The following is a 22,813-nucleotide window of genomic DNA, read 5'->3' as shown; positions in this document are numbered from 1 at the left end:
GAATAGTAATGAAGTAGCAGGCACATGTGTCTGATCCAGAGATACTACCAGCAAAGGAAAGATTCTCCCTTGATCATATCTCCCTTATCCCAACCACTCATACTTTTCAGTTATTTATAACTTACCCTCAACTTATAGCGATGCTCAAAGAGGTTAGAGGTGTCCATAGAAAACAAAGCACCACCATTCTCATCTGTGGTGTAGTTAGCTATAACCACACCTTCCAACTCTAGAAAGATAACTCTATTGGGAAGTGGCATGCCATCCTCATCTCTTAGTTTCAGCTGAGGGCAGGAAGAAAAACAAAAACAGGTCTAAAATATTCAGGAAATACATTCATTTGATCAGTAAGACTTTGTGAAGGGCACTTTTGGATAGATCAGTGTGTTCCCAGTCTATGTTACTCCACCAAAAGATTCAGAGACTAGGAGAAATTGATCACAGAAGAAATTAAGATATTACAAATATTCCAGAAATTAGTTTTATAGAGAGCTGGCCCTCCTTTCTGGAAAAAAAAATCAAAAATATTTACAGACACAAAACACATCACACATAGTAGAACAACAGTAACCCATCTAAAATGAAGCAAAAATAATTTTTTGAAGGCAATTATAAAAATGAAACTCCTGGGCCAGAAGTGTTGTTGGCACATTACAAGAAATGTTAAGATGAATTGAGTTTGCAGTTATGAAAGGTACTCAACTCAATCTTGAAAAGAGAGAAAGCCCCAGAAACATTGGCTACAGAAGCTATAATACTTATCTCTAAGTAGGCTCAAGAGTGAACAAAAAAGTAACTGTATACCAGTTTCACTATTGAACAACTACTATAAAATAAAGACAAAAAGAAGTAATCAAAATTTTCAGAAAAAAAGAATTTATATAATTGGGAACCTTTGCAGATAATGTAATAATTGTATAATATTTTTATTTAAAATCAGGATACATCTAGATTTTAATTGGAACTTCCAAATGAACAAACAAAAAACATGAATTTCAAGTTCCTATGTTATAAGATTATAGCAGCAAGATTGCATTATGTAGAAAAATGGAAACATAAATAACTACCCCCAAAAGAAATTGGATTATGAAAGCTCTAGAACTGGTAGGAATTGAAAATTTATCTTGTTTGATAAAGGAGAAGTTAACTGGAAATTTTTCAGGAGAACGGGAACCATTTGGATAATTTATAAAGAAAAAAGAAAATGTAAAAATGCTGGAAGATTAAGCAAAGATTCAAAATAGCACAGCAGAAAAAAATAAGATGTTTGATAAGAAGTCAGTGGAACATTTCTCAACCACTGAGGAGAGGGGTCGCAAGGGGGTGTCAGAGGGGTTGCCAAGACCATCAGAAAACACAGAGAGTCCTCTGTGGGAAGTTTGGCCAAATTCTATCATTGATGGGGTTCAGAATGCTCTTTGATTGCAGCAACTACAGCTCCCAAATGTCAAGGTCTATTTTCCCCAAACTCCATCAGTGTTCACATTTGGCCATATTGAGGATTCGTGCCAAGTGTGGTACAAATCCATCATTATTTGAGTCCACAGTGCTTTCTGGATGTAGGTGAACTACAATTCCAAAATTCAAGGTCAATGCCCACTAAACCCTTCCAGTATTTTCTGTTGGTCATGGGAGTTCTGTGTGCCAAGTTTGGTTCAATTCCATCATCGGTGGAGTTCAGAATGCTCTTTGATTGTAGCTGAACTATAAATCCCAGGAACTACGACTCCCAAATGACAAAATCAACCCTGCCCCCAACCCCACCAATATTCAAATTTGGGTGTATTGGGTATTTGTGCCCAATTTGGTCCAGTGAATGAAAATGCATTCTGCATATCAGATATTTACATTATGATTAAGAACAGTAGCAAAATTTTATGGTTGGGGGGTCATCACATCATGAGGAACTGTATTAAGGAAGGTTGAGAACCACTGATTTATGAAAATACCTTTATCAGACATCTTTAAGGTGGGAGGTAGGAAGTCAATTTTAACTTTTTAATTTTTTATTGTATGTTTGCTTTTAGGTAGGGGAAGTTAGACTTTGATTCCTGGATGGCGGGTTTTTAACATAGGAATGTATTTGAATTATGTTTAATATGTATTAATTTTAATCCAATTTATTTTAAGTTAACGTTTGTATGTCTTAAGGCACTGTGTAAGTACCACATGTAAGCTGCCTTCAGTCCTCCTTGGATAGAGAAAGGTGGGGTATAAATAATGTAAATAAATAAATAATGGCTGTTTTGGTGGTATACAGGATTTATTGGGAAATTACTGGCTTTACAAGTTTTAGAATTATACTTATATTGCTGGAAAAAAATAATAAATGCACTGTATAGATTTTTTTTAAAAAAAGATCCGAAACTACAAAAGCCAGTGAGCAACTAAGTTCTAATCAATGCTGTTGCTTGGGAAATACGTAAGAATCCGAGACACAGAGACAGAATTCCTCAAGTGTTTTTACATAAAGCTATTGAGCAGAGCCTAACTAAGCATAACTGTGAAGGCAGGGGAGATTGCTGGTGTGTGTGTGTGTGTGTGTGTGTGTGAAAAAGGCACTGGAATATGAGTTAGACAAGCCTTTTGAGGCCAGGGCCAGCTCACATTGTTACACCAACTTATTGCAGTAGCCACTTGTGAAGATACGGCTACCCATCAAATAGAGCGAGAGCCATCCCAGGCAAAGGAGTGTCAGGAGCAATGAACTGTACCACTCTGTCTGGATTCCCATTACTATTACTTCAATATAAGAACACGGCAAAACTTCGTAAGTATAGCATATAGGATACTTATTTCTTTGTGACATGAAGAAGATTTCCAATGTCACTTCTGGTGTCTCAGTGAATTAGTGTTATGAATATCTCCAGTATAAGACATTTTCTGTAAAAGTAATATTTTGTTCCCAAAAGTTAGATACTCCCATTTCCTACCTGTCCAGTAAAAGGAAGTCCTCTTTTATAATGTTGATCTACGTTCTCAAAGGATACCGTTTTTTTTGCTTGGTAGACAGAGATGTGAGTAGATTTGGAAATCTGGTCACCTGTGAAAAACATAGAAGCATAAATAGCAGATAGATAGACAGACAGACACACGCACTAACCATTATAATGAATACAAAACACCCCAAGAAGCCTGTTTGCAGAATAATAACTCTGACAGAAGTATTTTATAAATACTCTGCATACGTAATGGTTACCTGTTCCTTTCTCTGTGACAACTACTTCTGCGTGAAGTGACACAAAGAAAAATCGAGTATCACCCAGGTTTGCATAAAGATGGAAAGCTTTAGTGCTGATCATTTCGCGAACACATCCATCTTTGCCCAGCTGAAAAGCAAAGGAGAACTGGGTAAGTTTGCTGAATTCCTTAGAGGATAACACGGCATTCTGTTGTGCTAATCATCATCATCATCATCATCATCATCATCATCATCATCATCATCATCATCTGACATGTGATCCAATACAACAGCCAGCAGAGTGATCTTGTCTGCTGTGAACTTATCTTGTTGTGTTTATAATAATAATAATAATAATAATAATAATAAACTGAAATCCAGTCTCTGTCTGAATCTTTAGCTCTGATATCAACATGGATTTTGGTTTGGACAAATGTTCGACTGTGGCAGAGAAGAACGGAAACATCATTGAAAGTGAGGGCATAAATATGCCCAATGGCCAAGTGATAAAGTGTCATCAGCCAGAGGCCTATAAATATCTGGGCATACTACAGCTGGACAACATCAAACATGAACATGTGAAAACTGTGATCAGCAAAGAATACATTCAAAGGGTCAGAAAAATTCTCAAAAGCAAGCTCAATGGAGACAATACCATCAAGGCCATAAACACTTGGGCCATAGCTGTCATAAGATATACTGCTGGTATCATAAACTGGACACAGGCAGAACTGGACAATTTGGACAGAAAAATAAGAAAATTCACTACATCCTCGCAGTGATGTTGACCGGCTCTATCTGCCCAGAAGGTCTGGAGGACTTTTACATGTAAAACAAGCAGTCGAAGAAGAAAAACACACCCTGGCAGAATATGTCAAGAAAAGCCAAGTACTTGCTTTAACTGAAGTCAATTATTGGAAACTTCTCAAAGCACAGCAGACAAAGAGTCAGTACAAGAAAACTGCACTCCAAACCAGAGCTGACAGCTGGCACAACAAAGCATTGCATGGGCGGTTCCTTAACAAAATTGAAGGAAAAGTTGACATGGAGAAGACCTGGTTATGGCTCATGAATGGAACCCTGAAGAAGGAGACAGAAGACCTGATTCTTGCAGCCCAGGAGCAAGCCATCGGAACCAATGCCATTAAGGCCAGGATTGAAAAATCAGCTAATGACCCAAAATGCAGACTATGCAAGGAAGCTGATGAAACCATTAATCATATCCTCAGCTGCTGCAAGAAAATCATACCAATGGACTACAAACCGAGGCACAACTCTGTGGTCCAAATGATTCACTGGAACTTATGTCACAAGTACCACATGCCAGTAGTAGAGAACTGGTGGGACATGACACTTGGTCAAGTGGATGGTGTCCCTATAGACCACTGCGACTCCTCCTCCCCAGCCCCCGGGCCTCACTTGCTGCTGCACACAGAAACCTGCTGGACAGAGCTGGGAGAGATTAAACCCCCCTCCCGGTCCAACCAGGTCTCCGTGATACATGCCGGGTCAGCATGGTTATCCAGGATCACCTCCTGGATGGCAGATATTTTGCTGTTGAATGACCTGACATTAAACAGCAGTAATTTCAGCCCACGGGGTTTACCTCCTGGGTTATCCAGACTAGCTGTAGTGTGATATGGCTTGGGGGCAGAAAGAAACCTCTTGCCTACACTCTGCCTTCTCCACCTCCCACCTCTCCTCCTCCCTTGGATCACCGTTATAGGTCCTCGCCTGCCACCAGAACTCCTCCCTGCCCCTCATAACACATCCTCTAAGTTGTTGTTATTTTATTTCCATTCATTATCATTCTTTTAATGTTGCACAGTGCGGATCTGAGTTAAATTAAAAGCGAACATACCCCTTCCTTCCCCTGTTATAATTTGATCTTCCTCCCTACCCACCCTCAGTTCCAAACCACCCTTTCCCTTTAGAGCCCTTCACAACATTCAGCCCTTTCACAGTTCTTTCCGTTATACCTCTGCACTAACAGCCTCACAAATCCCATTGGAATCTCGATCACATCTTGGGTGGAAATAGCGTTGTCTACACACTCTAAGCTGGACTTTTCCCTGGACAGGTTGGCCATAGGTATACCTAAGAGGAAAGCAACAAACCAATAAAATTAGGGGACGGGTAGAAAAGCTCAGGTTTCAGGTTTTATCTTAGCAAGCTCAGGGAACCCTAGAAATAAGGAGGACTCAGAATGTTCTGTTCCCCAAAGATTTGACAATGCGCAGAGTGAATCCTTCTCTCCCTTGTGACAGAGGTATTGATCCTCTAAGTAAGAATTCTACATATGCATCAATCTCACATTCAGTTCTGAATTTCTAGCATTGCAGAGAGGAGGAGAATTAAACCTAAGCATTTCTATGAAGTTCTACATTGTGCTGTGTTCACATTCCTTTGGTCATTTTGGCCATTTTACCAGCCTTCTTTCTTTGCCCGCCTTAACACTATTTCTTAATCTCAGAATTCAAAATTCATTCAAGACTATTTCCAAAGAGACCCAGAAATAGGTAATGTTTCTTTGGTGAGCATTTGATATAAGGTTGAGTATAATCAGGGGATATCTCTTAGCTCTTTGTTACAAACTCAAACCTTCCAGGATAGCTAGCATATGGTATTGGGGTGGGGGGAGGGGGGGCACATTGACATTCAGTTCAATATAGAGAGGCCCTGAGCTGAAAATGCCTCATCTGCAGCCAAAACCCAGTATTTCTTCCTTAGATCCATCCAAAGTACAAGTTAAAATAATTGCTAGATGGGTCAATATCACCCTGTCTCGATCCCCAAGGTTGCCACAGGGACTTACCGAGCACAAGTTTCCAATTCAAATTCTTCATCGAAAGCAGAGACCCTCTGGGGTGCTTTTACAGTCACCTCAAATGTTGGTAGTACTGATGGGAAAAGTCATATTTTAAAATTGTCTAACTTGGTCAAATAACAAATTGAGTGTGCAGCAAAAAAGTAAAAAATGGCATAGAATGATTTAATATTTAATATTAAACTTTCATTCTCAATTTTCAATTTTTCTCCCTGTTGCAAAGAAAACAAGTATTTCTGTGCATTTCTCACCCAGTATTTGCACAACCTGAGCTGTTCTGGGTAATCGTTTTGCAGAGAAACACACAAGTTATTTTTACAGTTTTGTACTGAAAACATTTTTCCTTGTATGTATTATTTGTACAAGTTTGTTGTCTTTGACACAGAAAACAGCAACCTTGCATAATAAACCAATATCTCTATTTTATGTGTGTGCAAGATTGCTGTTTTGGTGTAAAAATATTTTGCACAAGCTTTTTGTTGTACAAGATTGACCTATTTTGCACAGAAAATACCAGTCTCGTACAATCCCTCCCCTACAAGTGTCTAGCTGGAAGCACACCACAAAAATACCTTGTACGTTTCTGCACAAAGTAATTTCCTGAAACACTTTGAGAACACAGGGAAAAAACTATACATTTTTACTGTTGTATTATTAATCCCAACTAGGTTTCCCTGAGTGCTGAAAAACCTGTTTTTCAATGGAAAAGATGAATAATGCTTAATCCTGCTCAACACTAAAATATAACCTTAAATAATAACAACATGAAATCAGATGAATGTTTTGGGCTCTATGTTTAGAATATATTATAAACATTCAGATATATTTGTGATAGCGATGGATCAGAATTTTTTGTCTCGCTAAGTCACTTGCTATCTCTTTTTGTCCTTTTCAGATATTACTTTAGATTAGTTCTCAATGGTTACCAAGGCTGCCAAAGCAATCTTGCTAGAAAATGCAGGACAGGACAGGACATCTTTGGCAACCACAGTTCCCGGGGAGAACAGGGAGCAGGGCTATAAAAAAGTGCCAGTGAGGGTTCATGAAGGCTCTGGTCGACCTGCTTTCCCAAGATTCCCCATCACATGATGTATCTTCCCCACTTTCCCTGGATATATAAAATCTCACTAGAGATACTGTTCAACGTGAAATTCTTCAGGAGGCCAGATTCATTTCAGCCTGTGCCTTCTCTGGTCCCATTCCTCCTGTGCATAGATCTGCTAGATTTCATGTATTTTGTCACTTTAGCCATTCAGACAATCAGATTTTGCAGCATGGTGGCAAGAGCAGACTGAAGTCAAAATATGGACATGGATATCGGCTTCACAGGCAAATGTCACATTTATACTCACTATATTCCTCCATGCTGAACCAGTGATGAGTGCTAGAACCTGGTTTACTCTCTACTACAAACTGATAGGTTCCTAGCCTTGTGTCCTGAATGGTCTGGTACTCAAGTTGGAGAATTCCATGGGAAGGGGACTGGTTTAGCCACTGAGCAACACGGTTTCCTTGAGGATCCTGCAGGGCAGAGGAAGGTAAGTTTTTTATTTACAGAAGAGTATATTGCACATTCTAGTGGACAAGCACCATACATACAACAGAGTCCTGGCTACCATGGGCACTTGTCTCTGTGCCCAAAGAGTTCAAAGAGCCTTGAAAATTTATATTATATCTGGCGAAAACAGCCCAAAATGTTATTCCAATTTTGCATTTCACAAGATAGCAGCATGATACACTTTTTCCTAAGAAAACATCAGAGTTCATGGACCCCATCTTTGGCACATGAGAGAACAGCGGGGGGGGGGGGGGGGGGGTTAATTTTCTGCCCATTTCTATGACCTGCTTTTTAAAACTGCTCCCAAAGTTTCTATAGTACATATATTGGCTAATGTTTGCACAGAAGCTAAAATAATACTCTGAAAGCACAAGATTTTACATAATCTTGAAAACTACACTGGTTCAGGACTAGTAACCACTTGGTTTGTGGACAACCAAGGAATTATGCTATAGGCCAGGGGTCCCCAAACTAAGACCTGTGGGCTAGATGTGCTCGTCCAAGGTCATTTACCCAGCACCCGTCCTAAACTGTTGTGTGCCTTCAAGTAGTTTCAGACTTCAGGAGACCTTAAGTTTTTCCCTAAGTATGTAACAACCTGAAGGCACACAACAACAACAACAACAACAACAACAACAATTCTAATTAATTTAACTGCCTCATCAGCCAAAAGCAGGCCCACACTTCCCATTGAAATACTGGTAAATTTGTGTTGGTTAAAATTGTTCTCCATATTAAATATTGTATTGCTCTTTCATGTGTTTTTTTTTGCATTACAGATAAGATATGTGCACTGTGAAGAGGAATGTATGTCTTATACAAATTATAGTCTGCCCCCCTCACCCAACAGTCTGAGGGACTGTGAACTTGCCCTCTATTTAAAAAGTTTGAGGACCCCTGCTATAAGCTATTTTCAGACAAACACCTCTGAGTATGCCTTTTCTAAATAAAATTCCCTATGAAATTAATGGGTGTACTATAAGTTGTCAAGCAAGTTGAATAGAATATTACTACTACTGATGCTTACAGAGTAATTATTATTTATTTATTATTTATTAGATGCACTTATTGACCGCCATTCTCAGCCCTTACGGGCGACTCACCCTTACGGGCGAGTAATGCTTGCTTTGTGTAGTTCTTTGGGAAAGTATAGGTACATCATGCATGTTTTTTGCCCTAGAGATTTTAGGGGTCCTGGCCCACCACCTGTTGAAAGAAGGTGCTCAATCTACTTCCTCATCACATGGACTGATTTGACTGTTGTACACTGCTTCCCTTCCACTTTCAGCATGGAGCCCTTCTCATGGTGCACAGGCACTTCAGGCTGGGCTCTGTGCCAAAAAGGGAGTAGAAGCAGTGCATGCTGCTCCCTCTCCCAGCAATGGGGGAAGCCAGGAGGTGATGCCCCCCCCCAATGGGATTAGGAGCATGGTAAGGTGGGCAGTGACACAGGTTCTCCATGCCCCCTGCCAGGAAGCCATGGATTTGCTCCTATCCAGCACACATCCATGGGCCTTTATGATGAGGTCCTAAAGGAAATGTAGATGCATTTCTCTCTTATGAAACATATTTTGCATCTATTGATCTCAATAAATATTATACGAATGAGGTGTGACAGGCTCAACAACAAAATAAGATTTTGAGATTACAGCTGGCTCCTGCCCCACCTTAGAAATACCATCATGGTGCAGAAAATCAGCATTTATATTAGTGAAGTAAGGATGAGGAAATATGCCCCACAAGGCATATGCTCACAAGATCATGCACCAAGCATAGTCAATTGTAGATGTAAATAGTAGCAAAACATTTGCTTCCATACTGTGAAATAGATGGCATCTGACTCCAATGCTAAATTCAGGTAGGGATGCACCTATCTCTTGTCTTTCATTAATCAGAACCCTCATGTGTTCTCATTAAAAGGTAAAGGTAAAGGTAGTCTCCTGACATTAAGTCCAGTCATGTCTGACTCTGGGGTGTGGTGCTCATCTCCATTTCTAAGCCGAAGAGCCAGCGTTGTCCGTAGACACCTCCAAGGTCATGTGGCCGGCATGACTGCATGGAGCGCCGTTAATTAGCAACTGGTATTTGGTAGTGCTAGGAGTCTTCTTAAAAAGGGAGTATGAGGAACTATCCTTAGTCCAGACAAAGTAATATGAATAAGAATGCAGACAAATATCTACTTTAATCAGCTGTTTCTCTTACCTGGATATATATCAGTGCATACTGGAAAGCAAAAGAAAGAAAAAGATGGGCATTAGATTTGAAATACCAAACCAGAAAAAAAGTATGATGTCTCAAAAATCTCAGTTGCCTTGCACCCAGTTTCACTCACCTTGCTGTTCACTGGCCTGAAATCTGTATCTAGCGTAACAACTCTGAATAGTGCTGGAAAGGAAATGATAGGGGGAAACCATACAGTTTATTTTACATTATTTTAATATGGCAACTTTAATATCACATTTCTATAGAAATTTTGCTGGCAGCAATATCTAAAGAAAAATTATATTTTAGTTATTAGTTAGAACTAACTAATAATTAGTTAGAACTGGCATTTGAAACCAGTTGGAAGTATCTGTTCTTGCCAGCTTCTATATATATATAATCATGAACTCATTAGGTGGTGATTTTTAATCTTAAAATGTGTATATGTGTGTGTGTTACTACCAACTCATTCAAAAAAACTAACTACAGCAGTTCACAGGATTAGGCTCTGGGGAGGATAGAGCAAATATTTCCTTTGCTGGATCAGAAACACATAAATCAGATATGATAATGAAATGGGACAATAAAATCCATAACAGTAGTATTATTTTCAATGATGAGTAGATTTTCATTCAATCTGTTCCTGATTCAGCTAAGGAGATCCACACAGGGAGCATTCTTCATAACTAGATCAGGATAAGCTACGTGGGGGTGCATCCACACTGTGGAATTAATTCAGTTTGACACCCATGGATCAGTATCATGAAATTGAGTTCAATGCAATGGAATCCAAGGATTTGTAGTTTGGTAAAGCAAACAGCATTTCTTGGCAGAGAAGACTTTGTAAAACTACAGGTTCCATGATTTCAGAGCATGGAACTGAAGTTATAGTGATATTGAACTGCATTAATTCTACAGTGCAAAAGCACCCTAAAACATGTAATAGATTTCTCCACTGATATGACAACTATCTCTGAACACAAAGATTTATCTCTTGAGTAATCTCAATGCAGGGTTTGTAATTATTCAAAAACTGAGTGGTTATTACTCAATAACTATTAACAGTTTCTATTAATTCGTTACTAAAAATCTAGTAAATGCTTACGAGCCAGGAAAATTGAAGGTTTCTATTTTTCTTTCATTATGGTCACACATAGATAAGAAGTGACTAACGTAAACTATCTCTCACCCAAAGCCTTCTGTATTGTCTGCTTTGAGGGGCACACAAGGCGTTCTTCACTTACCTTTCTGGCCAGGTTTGTAGATGGGCTTATCGGTCTGAACAAGTACAGTTGAGCTTGTGTTCCGTACAGCTACTGCCTTTCTTTCATAGATGTTTAATGAGTGACCTTTGGCAGAAAGATGCAGAAATGCTAGTGCACTAGAGGTAGCCAAGGGAACCTGTTGATAGGCAAGAAATGCATTAAAAATGGAAGCAGTAAGAAAAGAACACATATTCTCTTTCCACAACGAAAATCAACACAAATTGGAGCTTTTCTATCAGGATTATGGGGTTTTATTGTTGTCAGATGATTATGAGGCAAATCTCTTTTTCGAATGGGGTCATACGATAGAAGCGCTCCTGATGTTTTAGCAACTTGGATAAGACTGTTATTGTTTCCAGAGTGAAATTGACATAAGGAAAAACAGGCATAAATGACAAGGATAGATTCTGCCTGGCAGTGAATGTCAATATTTCTTTGTTACTAAAGTTCAATCAGTGTAGGAGGACTGCTTTCAAATTAAGAAAAACATTGTTTCATCATATGTAGAAAAAACAATTTGATAAACAGCCTTTTGTACTTAGTTTTATTTAGTTTGTTATTTTCTGGCAAAGAAAACTGGGAGGAATTTGATGGATAGACCAACTCTGCCACTAGCACTCCTTTCCTGCCAGAAAGTTCAAATCAAACTTAACTGAGTCTTTGTTGAATTTAAAATGCAACTGATATTCTTTTGGGTTGTCCTATTTCTTTATGAAAAATAGGCAATTGTTTTGATCTATGTTGTTTATGGTTAGCTTGCTTCATTTTGCTCTTTCCTTTTGAGGATGTCAGTGTCTGATAAATGTTTCAATTCAACTCTCCACTTCCTCGTGTTGCTGATGAACTCTGTTCAGGCTGAAAAAGAAGACGAGGAAGGAGAAAAAGCTCTCTTTCCTTCTCCAGTTTGGGAAAGGAAGGAGTAATTGGTGGAAGCTCCTCACCTATGCCTTTTCGCTGATCCCTAATCCAGCACTGATTTGTGTATACATTTTGTGATGAGGGAGGTGTCCTGATCTGCAGCTTTCTGGTGAAGAAATGACCTCACAAACAGAGTGGGAAGGCTTTATTTCTCACACAGTGTGGTACAAAATAAAATTCCAACTGACAGTTTCTTACCCTCATACCTCCTATCCCTCATCCTGGCCCCTCCCCTTTATTGCTCCCATTTCCATGGAAACCCTTTCCCTTATTTCAAGTATGCACAGGCCAGGGCAGGCTAAGGCATGGTCTACTTTCCAAATTCCACAGAAAAGCAGGAAAGAAGGTCATGACAGAGGGCGATTTTCTGTCAGTTTTCAAATTATACATTATATATAAATTATATATGTGGACTATTTGATTTTTATATGTGCCATCAGGAAATGTCCAAATATCAAGTAACTTCTTTGGTGGCTTGAAGAATATGTTTGTGATGTATAATGAATATGACCCTGCAAAATTCTGTCATTCTGCTGCTTTATTGTGTAATCCTTAATACAACTATTCATTCTGTTCTGCTTCCTAGTTTTGCCTTCCAGTTTCTTGTTTTGGTGTATAATCAATTTCTTCCTGCACACTAGCAGATCATCTTTCAGTTTCTTTTTCTTCTGTCTCTAGTTAGAACGTTAACTTAGATTATAGCTATAACAATGAAATCTTATTGATATCATCCACTTCATCAGACATCTTTTCTCAGTCTTAACTCCAATCTATTTTTTCATGTCCTGAGTAAATCACTGTAGAATCACCTGGCTCAGAATGTCCTATTCCTGTCCACTTTCGTTCATACAGCCCAAACATTGCAATGTTTATATGTTCCATTTCTTGTTTTGCTATGCCTAGCTTCCTTATTTGGAGGGTCACATTTTGCCCACCCGATTTAGCACAAATGGAAATCATTGTAAATTATAAATTATCATTCTTCCCTGCTTGCATAACAGCGTAACATAGGAAAGGGAGTAGAGTAAGACAAAAAATTATGCACCGTGAAATTGAAACATTGGGAGAAGTGGCGTTCAGTCACAGTGCCCTCCCATAGAAGATAGCTTTCTGTGTTGTACTCCAGTGTCACATTCACAGTTAATGCCTCATTGATGTTCTCGAGATGTAAATAGGCCTCGTTGGAAATGCTATTCTCCACAACTGCAGGTGCGATCAGGACATATTGGCTGCAATGAGAGAGGAGGCAAAATCAGCACTGAAACACATAATTGGCACAGACTCTACAGAAATGTCAATATTTGCATTTTAAAAGTGTATACCTATCCTACATGTTCCTTAAAGGGACTATGCAGCATGTTATGAGCCACAATAATATCATGTTGCCATTATATCTATTTTGTACCTTCCTCACTTTGGGTAAACGTTAGTGAATGAAGAAAGCTCTTGCATTTATTTATATTTCTTCCTCTAGTCAGTGATTCTCAACCTGGGGTCCCCAGATGTTTTAGCCTTCAACTCCCAGAAATCCTAACAGCTGGTAGACTGACTGAGATTTCTGGGAGTTGTAGGCCAAAACACCTGGGGACCCACAGGTTGAGAACCAGTGCTCTAGACAAATAGGTCATAAAGCTTACATGTAAGAAAAACAATAAATGGGGATATGTCAGATAGTTCACCACTTCTGGTTTCATCCCAAAAATAATTTAAGAGCCAGTTTTGACTGAATAATTGCTGTCACAGTAATAATATAAGAATACAATCTCTGCTGAACCTTTTGGAATAACTACCCACTCTACTCAATCAGAAACATAATGGCCAATTCAGACTATTTATTTCTTCATTAAATCATATCATAAACAGTAGTCTGAGCTGAGTGATACACAGAGTGATCTGTGACAGGAGCAGCAAGAAAACAAGAAAATAATTGGAAATTACTAGGTTCTTGTGGGTTTTTTCGGGCTATAGGGCCATGTTCTAGAGGCATTTCTCCTGACGTTTCGCCTGCATCTATGGCAAGCATCCTCAGAGGTGCATCCTCAGCATCCTCAGACAGTTGTCAGGAAACTACTTTGCTAAAATAATCTAATTTCCTCATTGGAAATTAGATTATTTTAGCAAAGTAGTTTCCTGACAACTGTCAATGCTCATGTGATTTCTTGTTTGCTTCTTGGAACCAAGTCCATCAGGAAACCATCAAAAGATCATAAATTCTATGAAGTTTCATAGAACAAAAGGGCAGTTTCACTCTTGTTTGTTCCCCAACTTCCCAACAAGAATGAGCCCAAAAATGTTCCAGGAAAATTCAGCTCCCTATGTTAATTCTGAATGTGTTCCTGCAGCATCAAATATCCAACCAAGATTTAATTCTTTATATAAAAATTAACAAGCACATTGGTAGAATGCAAACTAGCTTTCATCTTGCATAAATTGTAAAATTATATATATATACACCAAAGAAATGTTTTAAAATAAAATTCTTTATGATTATCAGTAAACTTTTGGTTTGTATAGCTATTTTATATACTATATGTGAAAAGGGGGTCATGAGTGGAAAAAGTTTAAGAAGGCCTAGTGTATACACATACAGTATTCCTTATTTTATCTGAGGCAAAAACCTGAAGCCATTTCCCTTACACAGAGACAGTGTGGTTTGCTATTAGCCCTGGATTTTGGAAAAAGGCCCTTGGAGTGCCTTGTTTTTCCACAAGCATCTTGACATTGAGCCAGTTAATTTTAATTAGAGATGCCTGAAAGAAGATTTAGGCAGAAGGAAAAGAGATAAAAATAAACAAAAGTGAGTCTGACTAAAGCTGGAATCCGGCTTTTCCAGTTGCAATTCATACTCCCGTTAATAGAAAGAGGGGGAAGTTTGTTGTCTCAAGATTATATCAAGTAAGAAACCTTGTAGTGAGCACATGGAATGTGGCCTCAGGGCCAAGGATCCTACCGGGCCAAGAATTATTGTGGGAAAGCAGGGAGGGTGGAAGGGAAGAAAAGAAGAAAGAAGTATTGGTCAATCTACAATGTGTAATGAGGGGAACTTTAACTTTCTCTTCTCTTGTCAAAAAGCCCCCCACTCAGACCTCTTCTGAAAATTAAATCATATCCAGTGTTCCTGGAAAGGGGCAGAAGCCTTTTTGAGGATCTGGGAGGATGTCTTCTGAAATAGGTAGAAGGCAGTTTACCAGGATTCTGGAGAGGATTTTCACAGTGGAGGTTAAAAGGGAGATACCTCTATTGTTTCCGCAGTCCAATTTTATTTATTTATTTACTAGATTTATATCTCGCCCATCTCACCCCGAAGGGGACTCAGAGCGGCTTAAAAATAGGCAACAATTCAAGGCCTACTTTCTCCCTTTTTGAAAAGGGTGATGATAATATATGCTGGATCCCATTATCATTGTCATCAAACCAGTCTTGATGTTTCTTAGGACTTCATCACATCAAGGCAATTAAATGGATAAAAAAGTTCACCTGTTTCATTTTCCTATGAAACAGGAGAATTGCTTACCCTCACTAGACTTCCATGCAATTCAGTATGAATCTGCATTATTTGAGTTAATTTCTTGTTCCGTTTTCCAGGAGCTTGGTTTGCATTGCCCCTTAGTTGCTACATTCCCCCAGGGTTGCTACAGTCTTAGCAGCACCCCAATAGTCAAACATTAACAGAGGCTGGAAGCCAGCTATTGGCTTTAAAAGGTATCTCTTTGGTCCAGAGACTGCCCTTTTTCCTGGAGATGAGATCTCCATTTTGGAGAAGCTCTCCTGCCTTCTTCAGTTTAGAAAAAGCCTCAGATGTGCTGGTGGCCAAGTTAGGCAGCTCGGACAGGCCATAGAATCATAGAATCAAACAATTGGAAGAGATCTCATGGGCCATCCAGTCCAACCCCCTGCCAAGAAGCAGGAATATTGCATTCAAATCACCCCTAACAGATGGCCATCCAGCCTCTGTTTGAAAGCTTCCAAAGAAGGAGCCTCCACCACACTCCGGGGCAGAGAGTTCCACTGCTGAACGGCTCTCACAGTCAGTTCTTCCTCATGTTCAGATGGAATCTCCTCTCTTGTAGTTTGAAGCCATTGTACCTCGTCCTAGTCTCCAGGGTGGCAGAAAACAAGCTTGCTTCCTCCTCCCTGTGGCTTCCTCTCACATATTTATACACGGCTATCATATCTCCTCTCAGCCTTCTCTTCTTCAGGCTAAACATGCCCAGCTCCTTAAGCCGCTCCTCATAGGGCTTGTTCTCCAGACCCTTGATCATTTTAGTCGCCCTCCTCTGGACACATTCCAGCTTGTCAATATCTCTCTTGAATTGTGGTGCCCAGAATTGGACAAAATATTCCAGGTGTGGTCTAACCAAAGCAGAATAGAGGGGTAGCATGACTTCCCTAGATGTAGACACTATGCTCCTATTGATGCAGGCCAAAATCCCATTGGCTTTTTCTGCCACCAAATCATATTGTTGGCTCATGTTTAACTTGTTGTCCATGAGGTCGCCAAGATCTTTTTCACATGTACTGCTCTCGAGCCAGGCATTGTCCCCCATTCTGTATCTTTGCATTTCGTTTTTTCTGCCTAAGTGGAGTATTTTGCATTTATCACTGTTGAACTTCATTTTGTTAGTTTTGGCCATCATAAGTACAATTACCCTCTTGCCTTGGAAACTGGTGCTGAGCTCAGATAGGGGAAGACCTGCTCTTTCTAAAAGATAGCAGCTCAGCGCTGGGGCAGATAATATCTCAGGATTTCTCTGCCATTGGGAGAGGCTCCATTACTTCATCCCCAAACTAACCTTGAGCTTGGATAGGGGAAGACCTGCTCTTTCTAAAAGATAGCAGCTCAGGGTTAGGGTAAAAGATCCCAGGATTTTTCTACCATTGGGGAAAGTTAACTCGGCAGCTGAAGAAAAAGGGAAGGAAAGAACATCTGCATCAATAGAACCACTGGGTTGCTGTAAGTTTTTCAGGCTGTATGGCCATTTTCTGGAACATGGCCATGCAGCTCAAAAAACTTACAGCAACTCAGTAATTCTGGTCATGAAAGCCTTCGACAATACAACAGAACCATTGTTTCCAAGTTGAGAGAAGTAACAGGCTGCCTGTATACTGTCTCACCAGGCTTCATCTGAAGTACTGCATTCAGCACTGGGGCTCCTCATTTTAATAACAACACAGACAAGTTGGAATTGGTTCAGAGACAAGCAATGAGAATGATAACAGATATGGAGAACAAAATACAGCCTTGATGGTTGCAAAGGGTTTCAAATTACACTGGTCTAATAAAAGAAAGGAAAGCATGAGAAATCCAAATGGGATGGTGTCCATAGTAGTCTTGACGCTAGATCAGGCATGGGCAAACTAAGGCTTTGGCAGGGGGGAGGGATGCGGCTCCCTGGGCGCTTACTTCAGGCCCTCTTCATTTTCCCTGTCCTCTAAACATTACGACACAATGGCCTGCTGCATCCTTATGCAGAAAGTACGGGGGAGGAAGGCACATAGCAGCTGAGAGCCCTCTGTACCACTCTCAGCCAGCGCATGTATCACCCTCCTCGCTCCATTATGACAGTGCGAATGGCCCCATCCTTATGCAAAGAAGAAGGCACACAGCAGTTAAGTGCACTCTTGGCTGCTTCTTGGCACCCTTCTCCTGGCATAATGCCAAAAGGACAGTCTGAAGATCGGGAGAGGAGGATCAGGGAGGAGTCTTGGGGTAGCTGCTGTATGTCTCGAGCAGCCCCATCATTGTGCCAGGAGGACAACCTGCCCTACCCCCTCCCAGCCCTACCCTCTCACAGACCCTCTCCCTCTCAGACCCATCCAGCACATGCCCGGCTGTCATCTCTCCCTTGCGGTCAGGCCCACAATGTGGCCTGAAGCCAAAAAAGTTTGACCATGCCTGCCGTAGATATTCGTGTTTTCCCTACGGATTCTTTGTATAATGGTTCGAACAGTGGGCAACCATGGGGAAACTGGGGAAAAATTGAAGACGAAAACATGTGATGGAAAGACAGAACTTGAAATCGGATGATTGTGGATCAAAAGTTACGATTCCCTTTGTTAGAGATGGTCCCACTCACTTCTGATAGTCCATGTGATGTGGTCATAAATGGAATTTATATGAGTGTTGACTAAAGACCTCATCGATGGATGAGGTCCCACGGGGCAATTCGCAACCCTCCATGGCAAATTGGCAGAGCAATCCTGGTGCCCCATGCTGAGGAAGTGATGGCACTTTCCCCTTGACTTATTCACGGTTATATCAAAATCCACAAATTTAGTCCCAAAACCTGCCCTAAAGTTATACATGAGTATATACAATAAGTTCTTCTAATTGTCATAACAGAAGCTTCCAATACTCATAAGGCAATCTTTTCCAGTAACATGAAATTCTGCACTGTTGTCCTCTTTCATCCAGGGCATCTTCAGTAAAGTTAATGGATTAATATATTTCTAAAATGGTAATAATGTGGCTAGGGTTAAGAGACAGGATAGGTCTGCTTACTTGTACAGGTTTTTTTTTTTAAAAAAACTACCATATGGTAGTTTCCTTTGTATTTATTGTTTCCTTTGTGTTGTGTTTTTAGAGTGCATCTTCCTCAGGGCAGATGTTTCTTGGACTCTCTGACACACCATGCACACATGGAATAGATTCTGAGTTTTCCAAAAATGTTGATTTATCATTCAGCAACTGATTCAGCACCTCAAACCGAGATAAGACCTTCATTTATAGCAAATATAATAACAAAGGCAGGATTTCTGTAACACAATTGTTTTGCCTTTTAAGCATATGAGCATCATTATGAAGAACTTCCTGACTGTGAGAGCCGTTCAGCAGTGGAACTCTCTGCTCCGGAGTGTGGTGGAGGCTCTTTCTTTGGAAGCTTTTAAACAGAGGCTGGATGGCCATCTGTCAGGGGTGCTTTGAACGCAATATTCCTGCTTCTTGGCAGGGGGTTGGACTGGATGGGCCATTAGGACTCTTCCAATGCTATGATTCTATAATTCGATAATTAGGCACTTTAGAGATAAAGCAGAAAGACGAAACATCAATAAATAAATATATCCGCCCTTTGAATTCATGGGGATGATGGATGACTTGGATGATTTGGGCTTCTGGGGTTCATATTCCATACCTTGAGCCACTCCACCTTTTAACACAGACACCTGCCCAGAAGTGCATTCAGTGAACCACAAGCTATTGTTACTCCTAAGCTATTGAATCCCAAACAAGAAAACAGTCATACATAAATGTGGTTACTTACGGCTGCGAAGGTGTTGCAGTACTTAAATGAAAGACTAGGGCCAGAAGAAAAATCCAGGAGCCCATCTTTGCAGTGGTGTGGGACTCGTGAAAGAGAACAAGCAGTGGCTTCTCTTTTAAGCTGCTTTGGACAACTTGCCCCTCCTCTTCTCCCTATTCTTTTCCTTACAAAAAAACCCAGAGGCTGGAGTCAGGAAGGAACTTTGCATACTATCATTCTTTTCCCTTACTCTCTAGGTTCTTATGTCTTTGCATTGGTTTCTGGAGATTCCTGTATTGCTTTCTCTCTCAAGTACGTCACAACTTAAATCTGCACTCTTTGCCAAAAGCTTTCTCAACAGCTGAGCGTTCCAGTGACTCAAACGCCCAACTTTGTTCTCCTGATGTTGAGACATGTAAGAAGAGCCAAAGTACACAAAACATGGTGTCCTTGTTTCGCTGGAAGACAATGAAGACAATAATTTCTTAGAGGATCAAAGAAAGCCATTCCAAAGTCCTTATTACATTTGAATCACGTTACTCTGATGCCATGAGTTTAGAGATGTAAGCAAATTCTTATAATGCCCCTGAGCCAGGATTTGTGCAAGTAATATGATGGTCCTGCCCTCATTTGCTCATAGTTATAACTTTTTTTATTATATGGATTTAAAATCACAATGCCTGGCAATAGAATTGAAAATAATACAGGTCCTGCCTGCAGGCTTGCAGTCTAAAGATAAAAAACAGCATTCGAATTCCCAGGACCAGCAAAGGAATTTTAAAAAACAAAAACAGCAAGTCCTTGCTTGCAGGTATGTAATCTGTAAATAAAGGCACACAAACATCCAGAAAGAAGTGGAGGGGAAAAATAAAAATGAGAATATTTTGCTCCAGAAAACTAAGTTGTCTCATATACCCACCTTGGAAAATCACTGGATTTCTTTTATGCTCAGGTTTGACCCTTGAGAAATCTAAATCTACCATAAATATACATGTATAACTTGAAGGAAGGAGAGAAGGAAATAAAGTGCAAGAAGAAAGGAAAGAGAGAGGGAGGGAGGGAAGGAAGGAAGGAAGGAAGGAAGGAAGGAAGGAAGGAAGGAAGGAAGGAAGGAAGGGAGAGAAGGCACAAAAGAGAGAAAGAGGGAGGAAAGGAAAGAAAGAAAGAAAGAAAGAAAGAAAGAAAGAAAGGGAGAAGGAAGGATGGAACCAAACAGCAAAGGACCTGGCTTTTTTACTAGAACATTCGATCTCTGTTAATTTTTAATTTTTGTATGTATGTATTTTATCTTTCATAATTTAGCTGTAAATCGCCTAGAGCATTCTCGGATGGAGGGTGATCAATAAGTTATTAAATGGAAGGACAGAGGAAATCAAAAACTGCATGGTCCAATGGGCCAAAAATATAGGTCGCCCGATAAATCTGCAAGAATGGCAACTAGTCTGGAAAAAAAAACTCAAGTATTCCTACTCCACTGTGATAAAAGAGAACTGGCTAAAAACATTTCACAGATGGTACCTAACACCATACAAACTCAGCCAGATCTATAAAAATTTAAAGAACTCATGCTGGAAATGTAAAGAACTGCCAGGCACCTATTTCCATATGTGGTGGTCCTGTCCAGCCGTGAAAAAGTATTGGCAAGGTGTTCAGGAAGAGGCACAAAAAATTCTTAAGATTAAAATTCCAAGAAAGCCGGAATATTTTCTTCTGGGGATCATAGATGAAGATCTCAACTTAAGCCCCAATGAAGACATCCTCTGGACGTAGCTATCGACAGCCGCACGAATAGTGCTGGCACGACACTGGAAAGAAAACCAGATCCCTACAGTGGAAGAATGGTTAGTGAAAATCTCAGAGTTTAGGGACATGGACAAGCTGACCTTTCTGCTGAGATCGAGCTCTGGAAAGCCAATTAAGCAGACCGATTGGTCGTATTTGGACGAATATGAAATAAAGAAACTTGAATCTTAAAGGGCTTAACTTATAAGAAGAGACACCGTATTTATTGCGCATAATTTTTAGGCGCCCGACAGGTCCGGAGTTTCTCGGAAATCCCCGGAACTCTTTAACTGAATACACTCTGGACGGAAACCAAATGGAAGTCACCGCAGCCACCCTCCAACGAGGAAGGTCTGCGGCTATTTGTTTGTCTGTTTGTCTTTTAATTGTGTCACCCCCATCTGTCTTGCTTCTCCCCACACTTCCCTCCCCCTGGTCCTCTCCCTCCCATGCCTTAGCCCCTCTACTCCCTGATCCCCCTACCTTTTTCCCCTTTTCTGGATGGCGAGCTATCTGTACCAGGATTTTGAATATTGAATAGGTTAATGTATTTGTATTTATGTATCTATTTTTCTAAAATCAATAAAGATAATTAAAAAAAATAAGTTATTAAATGATGATGATGATGATGGGAGGAAAGAAACAGAGAAAGAAGAAAGAAGAAGGAAGTAGAAGTGTAGGAAGTAGAGGCCAAGATGAAGTACTTTGGCCACATCATGAGAAGAAAGGAAAGCTTAGAGAAGACAATTATGCTGGGGAAAACGGAAGGAAAAAGGAAGAGGGGCCGACCAAGGGCAAGATGGATGGATGATAGCCTTGAAGTGACTGGATTGACTTTGAAGGAGCTCTGGCGTGGACTGGTCCATGAAGTCACAAAAAGTCGGAAACGACTGAATGAATGAACAACAACAACAACTTGATCTCGTGTATGCAGGGGCAGCTCAACCCATTACGCAAAGTAAACATTTGCAGTATAGTTGATTTTGCCCAGGGGCGCTCTTGAGACACTCTTGGGGGAAAATAGACCTTGACATATGCAGGTTGTAGTTACTGGGATGTATAGTTCACCTACAATCAAAGAGCATTCTGAACTCCACTAATGATGGTATTGAACCAAATATGGCACACAGAACTTCCATGACGAACAGAAAATATATATCAGTGATTGGTTGGTGGGTGGGGACACCAAAATACCGTTTGCTTACCATTGAAAATTACCTAGGGCCGCCTCTGTGTGTATGTCTGAGCTAAAATTGCAGATTTTGATATGATCCATGAAAAAAGTTAGGGTTATTCCACAGAGAGGAGAATCCACCTTTGCCTTCCTGACTGCTACTGCAACTTTCCCACCCAGATATTCAGTGTAGGAAGTAGAGGGCGGGAAAAGTGCTTCTTTTAGGTTCTCCTGGGATGGACTAAGCTCTAACCTTTCACCGGTCAACTCAGAGATCCCTCCGTTCTGAGGACCAAGATCTATTGGAAGTTCCCAGTGTCAAGACCTTGCGTCTAACAGCAACCAGACGCAGAGCCTTCACAGCAGTGGCACCATCACTCTGGAATACTCTGCCACCTGAAGTCCGTGCCTTGCGGGACTTACCAGCTTTCCACAGGGCATGTAAGACATACCTGTTTCGACAGGCTTTTAATGTTTGATAGTGTTGTTTTTAAATTGTTTTAAATTGCTTTTAAATTTTGTTAGATTTTAGCTATTCTTGTAAGCCACTCCGAGCCCCAGGGGAGTGGCGGCATATAAGTTTAAATAATAAATAAATAAATAAATAGAGAGAGAGAGAGAGTTAATGTAAAGTACACATAAATCTGTGGATAAGTTAAGCTAGG

At 40.2% G+C, this 22,813-nt stretch overlaps 1 protein-coding gene across 1 annotated transcript in view; it reads right to left on the bottom strand.

The window, feature by feature from the left end:
* LOC132767968 (ovostatin-like) overlaps positions 1-19,499 on the bottom strand; it is a 60,741-nt gene extending 41,242 nt beyond the window's left edge. The window contains exons 1-11 of the mRNA XM_060763457.2: positions 19,214-19,499; positions 12,997-13,180; positions 11,013-11,169; positions 9,899-9,951; positions 9,769-9,789; positions 7,361-7,529; positions 5,997-6,081; positions 5,161-5,278; positions 3,200-3,329; positions 2,934-3,043; positions 126-284 (exon numbers count right to left, since the gene is read on the bottom strand). Coding sequence (XP_060619440.2) covers positions 126-284; positions 2,934-3,043; positions 3,200-3,329; positions 5,161-5,278; positions 5,997-6,081; positions 7,361-7,529; positions 9,769-9,789; positions 9,899-9,951; positions 11,013-11,169; positions 12,997-13,180; positions 19,214-19,278 — 1,251 coding nt within the window. The 5' untranslated portion in view covers positions 19,279-19,499. The remainder of the gene's footprint in view (positions 1-125; positions 285-2,933; positions 3,044-3,199; positions 3,330-5,160; positions 5,279-5,996; positions 6,082-7,360; positions 7,530-9,768; positions 9,790-9,898; positions 9,952-11,012; positions 11,170-12,996; positions 13,181-19,213) is intronic.
* Between the last annotated feature and the right edge of the window lie 3,314 nt (positions 19,500-22,813).

This window comes from Anolis sagrei, chromosome 2, assembly GCF_037176765.1.
Source record: "Anolis sagrei isolate rAnoSag1 chromosome 2, rAnoSag1.mat, whole genome shotgun sequence".
Taxonomy (NCBI): domain Eukaryota; kingdom Metazoa; phylum Chordata; class Lepidosauria; order Squamata; family Dactyloidae; genus Anolis; species Anolis sagrei.
The sequence above is the reverse complement of the archived record's forward strand: the minus strand, read 5'-3'. Positions and strand labels throughout refer to the sequence as shown.